We start from the raw sequence: 16136 nt of genomic DNA on the forward strand, positions 1-16136 counted from the left end.
ATTGAGTTGAGTTGAAAAGATGTAAGAGTTTTCCAATTGGCCTGGAGGAGAAGGGGTATTCCAAGTTGAGAGGTCCACTTGTGGAAAAGAAGTGAGGCATGAACAAGAATGGGATTATTAGAAATAGGAGAGAAAATTCAGCGTGGCTATACTGCAGAATCTGTGGTAGGCTTCTTGTTTAGACACTGAGGTAAGTTAGGGCTCAAGAAGGAATTTAATCCCACTCCTTGGTGTTAGAGATTTCAGTGGCATTTACATTTGTGGAGAGGAAAATGATGAAGTTTTCATTAAAGAGATGTGCCTTTCCTTATTTGTATAGGATGGTTTTGAATGGGAGGCAGGATCAGTTAGTATGCCACTGAATAAGTCCAGAAAAGAGGGCTTGAAATGGAGCAATAGCAGTGGAAGGTAAGAAGAAATATAATGAAGACAGTGTAAAAACTTTCTGGGAATTGGTGAACAATGTATGTGTGACATAAAATAGGGAGACATTTTCAGTCATTCTGACGGGGACAGTACAGAAATCGGGATGCAGTCTTATCCCCAGACTGAAATTCTTTCTGTCATATTGTCAGTGCTATTTAAGCTCATCAGTTTAAATTGTTTCTGTGTTAAAAAAAAAAGCATCAGCACATTAGAATCCCATGGTTCAGAAGATTATAATAGGTACCTTATATGTCACTGTAACACTGTAATATTAAATTACTAAAGGTAACTTCTGACATAGGATTTTAATTAGACATGTTAATCTGCTTTCTTTTGCCAGCATCGTGCTACTGTTTTATTAAATGTGTCATAGACATAAGCTTTTATGAAATTCATAAAATGTGGGGAGAAAGTTCTCACTATCATTGAAACATCAGTATTCTTTCATTCTTTATTAAAAATGGAAGAGAAACTTGATTTGTTGTATGCTAATTAAGCTGAAGGAAATCTAGGTCAAAAAACAAGATTACATGACCGTCAAAAGGGGGGAAGAACTGAGAAAATGAAGATGTGATTTTTTTTTGTTATTTATGGGGAAAGGTTTATTCAGTTCAAATGATCAGTTAGTATGACCAAGAAATAATTGTAGGCAAAAAAAATCTCATTCCTAAGAAGGTAGCTCATGTGACAGCAATGGGAGTATCTTTACATTTCTTCATTCCCAGTGCCTCGCCTCCTTTGAGGGAGGGTACAATTAATGTATGTCCAAGAAAAACAAATGAGGGCCAGGGATGTAGCTCAGTGGTGCCACATCTGCCTAGCAAGCACAAGGTCCTGAGTTCAATCCCTGGTGAGAAAAAATAAAAATAAAAATACAGAAGAAAACAAAAAGCAAAAAACCCTCAGAGGAAAAAATAATTTAACAGTAGTTATAGAAATGATATATATACCAATATACCAACCCTGAAAGGGTATTTTGTGAAAACAGTAGAATCTTCATCAGTTCATGGAGCAGACAAGGTGCCAGGGCCTGGCACTGTCCAGGGTGCTGGGGACCAAGAGGCAGGAGGAGGCTCGGGTCCTCACAGGAGCTCCTGGGTTCTGCATGAGGGTAACGCCTAATTCTCAGCATTGCTCGCTCTCATGTTTCAGTTCTCATTGCCATATAATCTTTGCCTAAGTCATTCAGGCCCTGATGGCACTATTTACCCCTATGAGTGTGTATGTGAGTATATGTGTACCAGGGTACACACAAGTTTGCGTCTTGTTTCCCACTCCTTCACCTATTCATTGAATTATCTGACAAATAATTCTTGGCTACCTATCACATGCCAGGCACTGGTGATACAAAAGTAAAGAAAGTCTCTGCCTCCAGAAGTTTGTTCTTCAACAGAGGTGGCAATTAACAAATAAGCAAATAAATAAATCTCCAATATTGTGTCCGATAGTGGTAAATGCTATGGTCAGAAGGGCCACAGGCATTAGGGTTAGGAACAAGTGAGTGGAAGGGACACTGCGATGGGTAGGACAAGCCTGGAGCAGAGATCTGGTGGGATGTGGGGGTATCAGGAGAGAGGATTCATCCCCGAGGCAAATGCCTCAAGGCTCACAGCAGAGCTGGGTGTCACTGTGGCTGAGCACACAGAGTGAGGAGAGGAAGGGCAGTTGCCGTAGAAGCCTGGCTGGGAACTTTGCATTTTCTGGGTGGTATTATATTCTTTTAGGCTGGCAGTTCTTTCCCGTATTTTTCTGTTTTTGTCCACTTTGGATGGCACTGTTCTGAGCTCAGAGAAGACTTCTCCACTGGACTCTGATAGATCATGTGGGGTGAGGTGGAGAGGGCTACTTATCCTCCCAATTTTGACAGAAGACTCACGAGTCAGCCAAATATTCTAGATGCACATGAGGTATTTCTATCTGTGGCCACTTCTGCACACCAGGTGTGACTAAAATCATAATCCCAAAAGAATCTGCTGGCCTCCTGTTTCTGAGGGTCGCCTCATCTGAATCCGTCTATCTCCCATAGTATGTGTATTTGGTATGGAGTTGACATCGCCTTTTGCTTAACCTGTTCAATAAATCCTGCTCACTGATGATAAACATCAGCTTCTATTCTGAGGTGTGTAATACTCAATAGATTCAATTTGAATCCCTTATCGAAAAAATTACAAAAATCACTTGATGTTATACATAGACTGTGTGAAATGTTGTGCGAAACAACTCCTTAATACTGATCTGAGTATTGTCTTCACTCAGGGTTTCAGACTTTGGACCACGAAGATCAGATTGCTTTGCTGAAAGGGTCTGCTGTTGAAGCTATGTTCCTCCGTTCAGCTGAGATTTTCAGTAGGAAACTTCCAGCTGGACATGTTGACCTATTGAAAGAGAGAATTCGAAAGAGCGGTAAGTGATTGGTTAATGGTTGAAAGAGTTTGTTTCTGGGAGTAAAAACTGGCTCACCCCTGAAAGCAGGCTCGTGTCTGCCTTCTGTGACATTCCATGCCTACTGTGCCCAGTAGGGGAGATGACTCTAAGATATGCCATGTAAATGCGACTTTTGGAAGCTTGAAATAGCGAAACACAGGCATACTTTCTTCACTGCACTAAGATGAAGGGGCAAAGGAAGATTTTTGTAAGCATGGAAGATTAGTCTGATTTTTCCAAGATAGTACAAAGCACTGGAATTATTTAGTCCAGAAAAAGATTCACTTATTCAAAACCTTCAAGTATGAAATATTAGGTATCCAGCTATTATCCATCCTTACTCAAAATAAAATAAGAATTAATTATAATAGCAATACACACACACACACACACACACACACGTACACACGCAGGTTCCAGACATGGTTCTAAATATGTTCCAGACATGGTTCTCCATATGTGATTTCATCAAATCCTTGTAAAAATCTTATTAAATAAATACTGTTACCGTTGCATTTTACAGATGAAGAAACTGAGAGAGTTAAGTAAGTTTCTTGAGTCAGAGAGGAAGTCTGACTGCAAAGGGCATGTATAACTTGTTTTTTGGCAGTGGATGGTGCTGGGAATTGAACCCAGGACTCTTGCATGCTGGGCAAGTGCTCCACCAATGAGCTATACTTCAGCCAGAAGCTATGTGTCTTACCCATGATGCTCTATACTCTCAAGAGATGGGATGAAAGAGGGCAAGTAACTCCGTTTAACTTACAGAGTGCTGCTTTGACAGGGAGGCTCAAGGGACATTGAGATCAATTTCTAGCAATCCTGTGCAATTAGTCTGAAGAAGATTCTTAAAATGAGTACTTATTTTTCTGAGAGATTTTTGTGTGTGGGTTGGGGAAGGGAAGAGAATCAGAGGTGATGACTTCTCAAGATCTTATTATTTTACGGTCAACTGCATCAAGTTTCAAGACCTCTAGAGCCAGGGTTTTATAAGGGAGGTCCAAAGGAAAGTGTTCAGACTGTGCCCCATAGTCATCATTTTCTTCTCTTAGTTAAAACCTGAAAGTTATTATTATTATTATTATTGGTACTGGGGATCGAACTCAGGAACTTGCGCTTGCGAGGCAGGCACCGGAACTACTGAGCTAAATTCCCAGCCCCTGAAAGTTATTTTTAAAATTCCCTGTTCCATATTTTTAAAATGTAGACGTATAATCAGCATCACTAGCAGCGTTTAGAGATGTATTATTCTTATGTATCCATTGTTGTGTTAGTTGAATGAGTATTCAAGGCAGGAGCTTTGGTGCAGGGCTGAGGAGAGCCAGGCACTGTCTGGTCTCTGATGCTCACCATCGAGTGGAGAGAGATGAACTGTACATGGTCAGAGGAAAATGCAGAGAAGAGGTGAGAGAGAGAGGTGACTTCTAGTCTAGAAGGGTTTTGCTAGGGTTTGAGCTGGGCCTTGAGTGAGGTCTGATTTGGATATCCAGGGCGGAGATGCAGGAGACAAGGGCTGACCTTGGAACAGAAGCAAGAAAACAGAAGGCATGCAGGGGCAGAGTGAGTCATTGAGTTGATTTGATAAAAGCTTACATTAAAAAGAAGTCGACATTCATCATTGGAAATCTGCACCTTTACATAATCTCTCTTGGTTCCTATTTTTCCCCCTTCCCCTGCCCTCCCTTCCACCTCTCCACCCCTCCTTATTTACAAATACTTTGTTCCTATTTTTCCATTTTCTCATATTAATTCCATTCCTTTCTTTCCTTTCCCCATCCCTCCCACTTCCCCTTCCCCTTTGCCCCTTTTCTTCCTATTTCACATTATCTATTACACTTTTTAGCCCTTATTTACACTTTCAGTTTCTCACACCAGAGCCAAAGATGAATGTTATATTGTATACCTAAAATGTACCAATGATTAGAATGAATAATCGATAATGCAAAATAGGAAGAAAAGGTCCAAAGGGGTAGGGGTAGTGGGAGGGGCAGGGGAAAGGAAAGAAGGGAAAGGAAAAATGATGAAAAATGGAAAAAATGGAAATAAAGTCTTTGTAAATAGGGAAGGGTGGAGGGGGTGAAGGGAGGGCTAGGAATGGGGAAAAAATAAGAACCAAGATGCATTATGTAAAGGTACAATTCCCAATGAGAAGTGTAATTGTGTTGTATACCTACAATGTACCAATACAAGAATTTAAGAAAAAAAGAAAAGAAAAGAAGTCAAAAGGGGGGAAAGCCAGAACCATAGTGTTAAGCTAAGGATTTTGAATGTTGGGCTTAAGATTTTGTTATTTTCTAAGTAATGTGGAGACAGTGAAGATTTTCAAGCAGAGGATGGAAAACCCTAAATTATGAATTACGAGTCCTCCCGTAGTGCTAGGGTGAACCAGGACGGGAGACCTTTATGAGGGGCAAGAAGTTTCAAGGACATGCCGTCGGGTGCTGGGGAAAAAGAAGGGATTAGAGGGATGTATTGGCTCTGTTTTTCATTCTTTGAAAGACATTGAGTTGTTAAGAAATATGGTTTCTATTCTATCATTCTTAAATATAGATTAAGGCCCAGGAAAGGAAAGGAGTAAAATCTACCAGATTTTATCTAACAGATAAATGTCAGGCAGTAGATTTTTATCATCTACCTGTTCTGGACTTTAAATCCTCGTGTGTGTGTGTGTGTGTGTGTGTGTGTGTGTGTGTGTGTGTGTGTGTGTATGTCCAGGCTAAGGGAGAAGAGTTGAATCAGGAAACCTCTGAAGAACCATTCAGCTCTCCAAGCCTCACTGCTTTCTTTCCTTAAGTAATTCTAGTTTTCTGATGGGTCCTTTGGCCAGCACTGGAATATCCTGATTGCAAATCTGTAACCAGTCATTATTGACAATTCAACTTAGGAAAGAGTTAATAAATACAAGCTGTATTTTCACAGGTGTGAATTTAATTTTCTAGGCTATTGATTATAAATTGGTGGTTTCTTTTACATATAACATTTGTGGCTTTAAACTGCGATGGACAAATCCTCGCCTGCTTAACTTAGTCATTTGTTTGGTTCCAGTTTCCATGAACTGAGTCAGCATTCTCTCTCTCTCTTTTTTATTTTTTAAATCCATGAGTCTGATTTATGAAATAAATAAAATTAAGAAGAGATGATGACTCATGAGGAAACATATTACTCACTTTACAGATGGGTCTCTTTAACTCTCAAAGGACCCTGCTGGAGCTAATGTGTAAGTCTAGTCCCACGGATGCTTGTGCTTGAGAATACTGACAGCAGGATGTGGCTGGAATCCAGGGTCCACTGCTTATTGGCTGTGTGTCCCCACCCCACACCCTTGCATGAAAAAAGCTATTGAAATGGGCCCTGTAACCAATTTCGTCTCTTTGAAATCATGTCTAACCTTAATATTTGTTCTGCAGTCTTGTCTGGATTTTGATATTAAAAAGTTCATAAGGCAATATCTGCCTTCTTTTGAGTCAAAATTTTATTTCAGCACCCACCACCTGCCTGCTTGGAGCAGGGGCTCAACAAAAATCTATGGAACCGAGGCATGAATGAGCAGAGGGTGCTTGTACTACTGGTCCATTTTAATTCTCCGTGGGTTCTTCTGCTGGGTATCAGGGTTGTTGGTATCCCAGGCTGATGACTAAGCAATGGAGAGTCTTTTTCCTACACCTTGCCTGTAGTAATTGATCTTGGGAATAGGTAAAGCTTTGCACTTCAGTGACTGAGACAGTAAAGCTATAGAAGCTCCCCTGAGCTCCCTCCCCTCATTTCCTCTTCCAAGATGAGTCATTTAAAGTTGACTCTGGTGCCAGACAGTGAAACAAACAATTTAATATGAATAAAAATCTTCTGTTGAGAGGACATCTGAAGGAGAATTAGCCAGAAGCAGATCTGTCTCTCTCTCTCTCTCCCTCTGTCTCCATTGCTGTCTCTTTCTCTCATTCTATTTCCTGGATGCTCAGCTCTCATTTTTCCTCTTTGCCTGGTTTGTCAGATCTCCTGGGTTCAGAGCCAGGTCAGGTGCTGCCATTGTTATGAGGACCACTGAGGCAGGACTGGGTCCCTTTCCTAACTTGGCTAAGGTGAGGGAAATCTCTTCCGCTAGGGTTCAGCAAAAATAATTTTATTGGAAACTAAGAAGAAAATTATAAATGTTCATAAAAGATATATGTGCATAATTCATGGGCGTATTAATTATAGTATCAAAAGATAATGAGTATTTAGCACCTACTACATGTCAGGCTTTATTCTAAGTGTGTGAGCTTTGGGTCCTACAAGAAGCAGATACCAAGAAAAGATTAAATGTGCAGGAAACGGAGTGAGAGCAATGCCTCTGGACAGTGAAGGGGAGGAAGCAGGTGTGGACAAGGAGAACCTGTATAGCGTTGTGCTGCTCTGGCACCAGGAAGGGCAGGGCATGAAGAGACTCAGGCCGCGGCCCGGTGTGGAGCAAGCCTGAACTGGGCTAACAGAGAGGGCAAAGTTGGAGACGCCCTGGGATAGACCTACACCAGCACACCCGCCACGCCAGTCACCGGCTGGAAATGGCCTCGCAGGGCCTCAGCACTCGCGGGGCCTCAGCGCTCACGGGGCCTCAGCGCTCACGGGGCCTCAAAGCTCACTGGGCAGCCGCAGAGAGGATCTGGTTCACCGCGCACCCACTGCGAGCTCTCGCGGGGAGCTCCGGCTGGGCCTCTCTGAGGCCAACACCGTGCAGGCTTGGCAGAAGCATCTGCGTCCTCTTCATAGCACGTTGGGGTAGATATTACAAGTCCTGCGCTAGACCCAGGTTACGTTAACATCAATGACTTCCCTCCTCCAACATGTCAGTCCCAAGTATGTCCTCCTTCTGACATTCCCCTCTAACTGTCCAGCTCACCCCCGCTAGCACTCTGACTCCAGTGATCCCTAGTCCTAAAACAACTTCTATTCACTGATCTTCCATCCACTCACCCTTCGCCCAATGACTTCATGATTTTCTCCTGGCCTCACCCATTTCAGTACTTGGCTCAGGGTTCGTGGCCCATCAATATGATCACTGCCTTGGAACATCCACTGGACATCCTCAAATCCTTGTTGTTTTATCTTCTTTTAAAGAAAACCCCTTCTGTACCTGAATACAGCTCTCCACCTGCTCTGGTTGAACCTGAGAACTGAAACAACAAGACTGACTTACCACACACTTCACATGGACCTCTATACAGTCAGCTTAGCCCCTTTCACTAGCCATTGCTTCATCGGTCAGGACTTTTCTCTCTTCAAACTTCCAACATTCTCACTGCAGAAAGGTAGCTTTTATGAACATGCCACAGGGGTTGAAGGTTAATGAAATGTGGCACAACTCAGGGTAAGGGGGCCTCCACAAGCTTAATCAGTGTATGAAACAGGGTTCAGCACAATTAACAAGCTGGAGCCACACCCTAGAATGAGATGGAACGAAGAGCTCCCCAGGGTTCCTGAGTCTGGGTCAGGACTGAGCCCACTGTGGCAAGTGGAGTGGCTCGAGCCATGAAGGCACAGAAGCCTCAAGGGCCAGAGTCTGGAACATGCTTTCATGGAAGCTGCCTTGAATTCTGGCCACCTCCTATTTCTGGGACCTCTCTGCAACATATCAGCTACTCCCAGTGGGGAGAGCCAACAGTCCTATTTCTCCTTTTACCAAACTAAGCACTTAATTAACACCTCTGTTTTTCCAGGAGAACACCTTTAACTGGCAAGTGGTTGTAAAGTAGAGAAGGCTAACGTCCCCTAAGCCCTGAGAACATTCAGTCCTTCCTAGCTCACATTATCATCACGGAATATCTCCTCCTGTTTCTGAAGTTGGTGGCTCCTTAGCCCTCTTCCTAAAATGAAAGATTACTTTTATCATGTATCAATGACTGTACTCATTCTATTTCTCAAAAACTTTTCATTGAGTGTCCCATGGGGACAGGTACACTGGAGATACAAAGATGAGTAAGATAAAGTCACAGTGCTCAAGGGCTTCGATTTTCCAGAGAAGACATGTATGAAAAGAAAGAGAATCACAACAGTGTCACGCATGACTTAGGGTCAAAGCTTGGCTGCCATAACAGAGGCTTAGAGGAAGCTGTCTTCCTCAAGAAAGCTTCAGCAGGATAACAGTTTGTTCCTGTCTTTTCAATAGTTGGAGCAAAAGGAGAAGAGGGCTGACAGGGTGGCTTCAAAGTGTCCAGTATTGTTGCTTATCCATCCATACAGCATCCACTTCCACCACGTGGTCCAAATGGGTGCCCGACATTGTGCTGTCTCAGCCTCCTCTGTGGGAAGGGTCCAGAAGTGATATACATGGTTCTGACATTTCATTGGTAAGGTCTTAATTTCTTCATCACAGCGAAGGAGCCATGTACCAGCTGAGGATGCTATATTTCACTGTAGCACTGTGGTTCTCAATTGGGGACCATTTCCCCTCCCCTCAGAGCCACTGGATATTTGGGGTTGTGATGGCTGGAAAGGGAGCATTACTGGCAGTGAGGGGTAGAGGCCAGAGATGCTAGGCATCCCAAGGTATGCAGGTCACTCCCCTCCCCAACCCAAAGAAGATTACCCAGCCCCAAATGTTATTATTTTCAAGATGAGCACCCTGCTATGGAGAAAGAGAAGGTGGACTGGGGCGTTAGCAAAGTCCTGTATGTGATAGCTCCCACAGCAAGTGTTTGTGAAAACGTACAGAAAAGTGGCGCTCGATAGGATACTGTTCCGCTTGTTTCGTGAGCTGTCATCCAACAAGTATACATCGAATATAGGTACTTGCTTTGTGCAAAGGACTGTAGCTGCTGAGGATAAGGAGATGCAAATCCATGGTTTTGTCCTTCAGGAACTGCAGCCTAGCGGGGAGGGTGAACAGGCGAAGATAAGGAGGGTATTTGTGAAGTGAAATTGGGCCAGAATGTGTGAGTGCCTGCCTCCCCGAGTGCCTGCCTCTGCTTGGTGAGATGACATAGGTGAAGAAAGTTGACACCGAACTGAGGGGGAGGATTAGGAATTTGTCAAGCTACAAAGGTCTGAGAAAGGCATCCCAAGCAAGGGGTGGGGGCTCGCTACACTGTATCTGTAGAGAAATACTGAGTGTCACGATGTGGTAGAACGGGAGGACTTCCATGTAGGACTAACGTGTGTCTTGACATCAAATGCCACAAAAGCAGCTTAATGTAGTTCTTCTGTGATGGAAAGCCTTTGTACTATTCCAAGCCCGTGGCCATAGCTACACACAGGGAGATCTCTCTAGCAGTAATTAGCAGCCATGTGAATGAAGATTCGGAGGGATTTAGACAGGAAGCAAATGTAAAGGGATGAATGCAATATCTAGGTAGAATACATATATATATCAAAAACCCTTTGCTTGTAAAGTCATAGGTTTCAGAACTTGCGATTTTTCAAGTTTCAGACAAGTTCCTGAATGAAGTTTTCTAGAATATAACCTGGGTAAATAAATATACATGTCTCTAGTCTGAAATAAGATACTTGCCCAAATATCAGCCACGTATTGTGACAATAAAAACCATCCAAACTCACATGCAGCTTCATACTTTATAATGATGTTTCTTCCACTTATTAATATTTATGAATTGGCTTCTCTCGGTGGATTTTCAGAACATTGTCTCTTCCACATAGCACATAAAAACCTGATCTTGCATGATGACCTTTCAGAATAACTGTATTCTTATGGTAATGTAACACATTCTTATTTCTATTGTACATTTAATTCTAAAATAACAACCTCTCAAGGTTACCATTTATGCCTACAGAAGTCTTTAAAGAATGTAATATGAAATTTCTTTTCTTGTTTTTCAAATTCATACACTTGTTTTCTATTATGAAGCCCAATTATATACACAAAGATACTGTCCCCTGAGATTTTTTTACTTAATGAGAGCTACAGTGTTTATTTGTGTTAACTGAGCCTTCAGGACATATATCTGACATAATCTATGGTTGGGTGCTTTTACTCAATTTGAATACATCAGTGATTTTATTCCTAGTGTAGTATTATAATGCAAATAGGTTTTAAGTCAGAATTTTTAATAAAAATAGGAATAATCATATGATACCACAAAATAATCATATTGGACTGAAAAAGGCTTGCTATCATTGCATAATTTACATTTTAACAGTAAGGAAATTAGCAATAACCTCTCATAGCCTAAAGCAACTTATTCCATTCTTATCAAATATGAATAACCCCCTTGAAACTTATAAGGTTGGGTTTTGGGAAGCCTTTTTATCCCTAAAATAAGCGTAAATTAAATATTCAACTCAGTATTTATCAGGATGGCAATATATCTCAAGGTTTTAAGAAGCTTTATTTCTCTACACATCATTTTGTTAGTGCTCCCAACAGCCCTTAGGGGTGGGTGTCAGGTTCCAGTATTATAGGTTGGGAAATGGGCTCAGAAAGGCTAGATAACCCGCCCAAGGTCATTTGGCTCTTCGGCAGAGAGGCAGGAAAGGAGGGCAGGTGTTCTAAGTGAAAGCCCAATACTCTTTCTGTATGTGGCACCTGCCACACACCAAGATCTATTGTTTGTCCAACTTTCTTAGGAATATCTAGACCCTGTAAAATGGTATCGACCTTCAGTTGAGAGATGAAGTGTAAGCAGTAGCTAGAGATGTCAATTACTTTTAAGCAAATAATAAAATCAATAGAGACAAGGAAGGCAGAGAAAGAAGCTACTCTTACTGAGAGATGAAGTTGTACCTTGTTAGTAGTATCACACTAAAGCACAGGACATGTAATAACATGTACACTGCTTGTTTTTCTGTTCTTTAAGTATTTTATGGCTAGGAATCATGGCACATGCCTGTAATACCAGCTACTCAGGAAGATGAAGCAGGAGAATCACAAGTAGAGGCCAGTCTGGGCAGGATAGCAAGACCCCATCTCCAAAACAAAACAAACAGTATATGCTGTTCAGAGAGGTCACATAATTTTTGCATGGACAGTTTGAGGCTCAATTCTAGGAAGATGTCCTCAAAGAAGAGAGGTCTTAAAAGAATATAAAAGTTGATGTTTTCACTGCCCCTGCCCATTATTTCTCACCTGTGTCCCCCAAGTCAAGTTCTTTGATTCACTCAGTTTTGGACATTATGTTTATTTTTATGTCTGTCTCTTCCATTAACCTGTTAACTGCTGGAGAATTGTATTCCCAGTGGTACCGCATTGCCTGCACTGTAGTAGATGCACATACACCTGCTGGGATGAATCTGGAACTCGTGAGACTGGTAAGATCTAAGCCCCAGTGCGACCTGACTTGCCCAGATAAACTTTCAGCCACTAGAAATAATGAGAAGTATGTTATTTATTGAATATTTTGCATTACAAGGAGTTTTTTTAGTCGTCGGTTTGATGGCAACTTTTTTTTCCCCTGACAACCAAGAGCATGGGAGTTGATGACCGCAGTAGAGTTTAGTGGCAGAAATATCTCATGACACCACAGAAATGTGTGTGCGTTGCTTTAACCACACCTCTTACCCCAGCACCTCTCTAACTGTGCCATTTTCTCAAGGGAACGAGCAAAACACACAACTGCCTAACTTGACAGTTATTGCTCACCATGTCCTCGGCAGGATGCTAACTACTAGAGATACAGAGGTGAATACGAAGCATCTATGAGCTGTCTTTGTGGACCAGGCAGCTTGCCAGTCACTGGAGCTGTGCTAATTGGTTCCTGCTTTCATAACATTTCTGAAGCATTTCATACTCCAGAGGGAAGGAGAGACATGAATGGTGGGAGGTGTGATAGAGCTGAACTTGGGGCCGAAAGCAACTCATCAGCCCAGTGTCCACCTCTAATCCCATCTGCTCAGGAGGCCGATGCCGGAGGATCACAAGTTTGAGGCCAGCCTGGGCAACTTGAGACCCTGTCTCAAAAATAAAATTAGCAAGGCTCAGTGGTAGAGCTCTTACCCAGCCAGCATGCATGAGGCCCTGGGCTCAATCCCCTTCACATACACACACACACACACACACACACACACACACACACCCAACTAATTCTGCTTCACTGTGACAGGGAGTGATCCGAAGAAAAGGAACATGGCCTTGGAACATGGGTGGGAGCCTTACCTAGTAAGGATCCTGCATTGTATCTCAGAGGAAGAAGTATGGAGACATTAAAAAAGTGTATCTCATTTGCTAGGAGAGCTGTCAGAATGTTCTTGGGTGATGATAACAGAAAATCTAACTCAACATGGCCTTCAAAAGTAAGGAAAGGTGTGAGCTCAAACAAGAAACCCAGAGGAAAGACGGCAGCAGAACTGTTTAATTCAGGGGCTCAGCAACCATCGGAAACACAGCTCACCCTCGTCTTTCTGCTCTGCTGTTCTTGGTGCAGGGATTTTAACCTCAGGTGTGTTCCCTTCTGGGTCATCTAAAGGCCCCAACCATTGCAGGCATTCTACCTTCACAGGACACTGGTCAAAGGGGACAAGACAGGAGATGACCTCTTCCCAGGTCCCCAGTATGATAGTCTGTCTTAGGAGCTGCCCATAGGTCCTCCTCAGTCTCACGGGCCAGGAGCCCACTGCTGTCCCTCACTCACCCCAGCCAGATCATGGGATGAGACCAATGTTCAAATTACTTCGTTTTGGAAAACAGTGTCATTTTAAACAAGATGCTCTTCCTATTTTCAGACCATCAATTATTAGTAAATAATATAGAGATGGTTAAAGCACCAGGGAATGTTTTGTATGTGTCCTTGTATATAATACACAGTCACACATATTAATAAAGCTCTGCTTTGTTTTTGTTCCTAATTAAGCCGAGGAAGTTATTGCCAAGTAAAAGACACATTTAAGACAAGTTAAAACAGGATAGTGTGGATTCTATCAAATGATTATTCTGTGAGAAACTATGATCATTGAATAATGAATTCATCAATCACAGAACTTTTTTAAGAGGGAAAGAAATAAGAAACAGGAGCAGAAACAAACACTTGTATTTGTTTTTCTTCCTTTTTTGCAAGTTTAAAATTTTACATGGCAAAGTCTTTGTAGCTGAGTTAGAAAATAGCCCCCTCTTGTGACCAAAAATCAGCTAATTGGTCATAAGAGTGAAAATAAAGCAAATTTTAACCAAGTGTTTCCGAAGAAAGAGGAAGCAGGAAAACAGGAAAAGGCTGCCCCCTTATGGATGGTATTGTTGTTACACTTCTTGTGTTAGAAACTTCTGGGTCACAAAACACGTCACGCCGGTGTGTTCAGTTATGATTGCTGACTCTGATTCCCAAGGCAGATTTATATTGGAGCTCTCCTGTGGGAAAATTATGATTATGATTTTTTTTTTTTAGTACTGGGGATTGAACTCGGGTCCTTGAGCTTGCACAGCAGGCGGTGAAACCACTGAGCTAAATTCCCGGCCCCTAAAAATTATTTTTTAAAAATTTCTTCTATTACATGGTTGCTACGCTGTCTCTACATTTATTCTTGACTTTTAACATGCACAAGATGAAAGTCGTATTAACATTTTAACCCAATTTTTTACAAACATTATCAATTGTAATAAGTTAGCTAATGGAGGTAACCTTCCTGGAGGATGACTGATGATTTAGAAATACAAATGAAGTGGGAAATTAGGTAATTAAAGATCACTGAACAGTTTCAAATCAGCTGCCTTGAATATTTTCTCATGTACTATTTAAAGTTATGGCATAGACATAGACAAGTTATTTTAGGTAACTACAACTGATTGGGATAGTTCCTCAGGTCTGAAGAAATCATAAAGATTACTAGGTTTGAAAATAAAACAGAAACCTTAGTAAGAAAATACAAATCTTAGTTTATCTTTAATATCTACAAAAATACTGAGGCAAATTGCTGATCAGCCAATTTGTATTCATCTCCTGTATCATGCAGGATGAATTTTTAAAAACAAAACCAAGATAACTTTGTAAAGACAAAAGTGCACAAATTTAACCAAGACTAAAATGAACTGAGATTAAGATGAATTTGTTTATTCAATTCATTTGAATAACAATTATATGATTATTACCTCCAATTCTTTTTTTTTTTTTTTTTTTTTTTTTTTTTTTTTTGGTACTAAGGATAGAATTCGGGTCTTTGCACCTGCAAGGCAGATGGCAGAACCATTGAGCTAAATCCCAGCCCTACCTCTAATATTTCTTGAGGGCTTGCTATGAGCCAGCCAAGAGCTAAGCATTATTATCTCATTTAAAGCTGTTTTATAATTTACATCACATATAAAAAAACTAAAGCTTAAAAAGTTTAAGTAATATGACAAGGCCAAGTCATAGAGAAAGGTTTCAAACTCAGAGCTGGATCACAGCCGCTTTAAAACATTTTTTATCATAGGTTTTCAATACATGATATTCACATTCATTTGGGGAATTGATACACACGTATACCATATCTTGATCATGTTCGATCTCCAGCCCTGGCCCTTCACCCTTCCTCTTTCCCCTGAACCTCTTCCCCATCTCCAAAAAGTCTGACTTTATTTTACTCTTTATTCATATTTTGGGTTTCTCATATAAGGGAAATTACTCAATACGTAACTTTCTGTGTCTGACTTACTCGACTTATTATATAGTCTCAAGATCCCAACATCGTAACCACTGTTCTGTGGTTACCAGGACGCCAGGCCCGGTACCCCAGACTCCAGCCCTCCAGCGCTCGGCATTTCAAGTTACGTTAGTTCTGTCAGAGGACTCAGCTCGCTCGGTGGCGGTGGATAAAGGGGCGCTCTTCCCAGAGCCTCTGCTGCTCGTGCAGCCCTCTAGGGTCAATTACAGAAGCAAAAGTCAAAAGGGGAAGAGAAAAGGGAAAGGATTCCTCCAGATGAGGATGTAGGCTTTCTGATAAATTCTGTTTCAGTTTAAAGTTAGACGATAATTGCAATCTTTTTTTTTGAAGCTGTTTTGAAACAGGGTCTTGATATGTAGCCCAGGTGGACCTCAAATTAGCAATCCTCTGCCTCTGCCTCCCGAGTGCTAGGGTTACAGGTGTGCGCTGCTGCACCCAGCTGGATAACTGTGCTCTTAAGCATCCGGAATCAGATTTTATTCTGCTTTGGTTCAGCCGATCTCTTTACTTTTAGACCTGGTTGGGGAGAGAGTAGGGTAGTCTGTTTTCATCTGGACCGATCCTGGGAAACTCATCCTCATCTCAATTCATCCCCAAGTCACACCACGGTCTTCCGTGTCCTTGGTTCCCCACCCAAAGGCTCCTTGGAGAGGAGCCAGGCACATACCAGGCTCAGGGAGTGGAGGAGGTGACAAGGAGAAGTCTTCAGCTATGCACAGGAGTAAGCTAGATCG

The 16136-nt window shown here is 41.8% G+C and overlaps 1 protein-coding gene across 7 annotated transcripts in view; it reads left to right on the forward strand.

Annotated features, from left to right (window-relative positions):
• The window catches only part of Nr1h4 (nuclear receptor subfamily 1 group H member 4), an 81916-nt gene that overhangs the window by 63024 nt on the left and 2756 nt on the right, over positions 1–16136 (forward strand). For all 7 annotated transcript variants that reach the window (XM_087192669.1, XM_013072276.3, XM_087192667.1 and 4 more), the window contains one exon: positions 2683–2829. In XM_087192669.1, the coding sequence (XP_087048795.1) occupies positions 2683–2829 (147 nt within the window). The remainder of the gene's footprint in view (positions 1–2682; positions 2830–16136) is intronic.

Source organism: Heterocephalus glaber, unplaced genomic scaffold (genome assembly GCF_053883595.1).
Source record: "Heterocephalus glaber isolate CG9 unplaced genomic scaffold, H.glaber_assembly_v1.0 deba00001572, whole genome shotgun sequence".
NCBI classification, from domain to species: Eukaryota; Metazoa; Chordata; class Mammalia; order Rodentia; family Bathyergidae; genus Heterocephalus; species Heterocephalus glaber.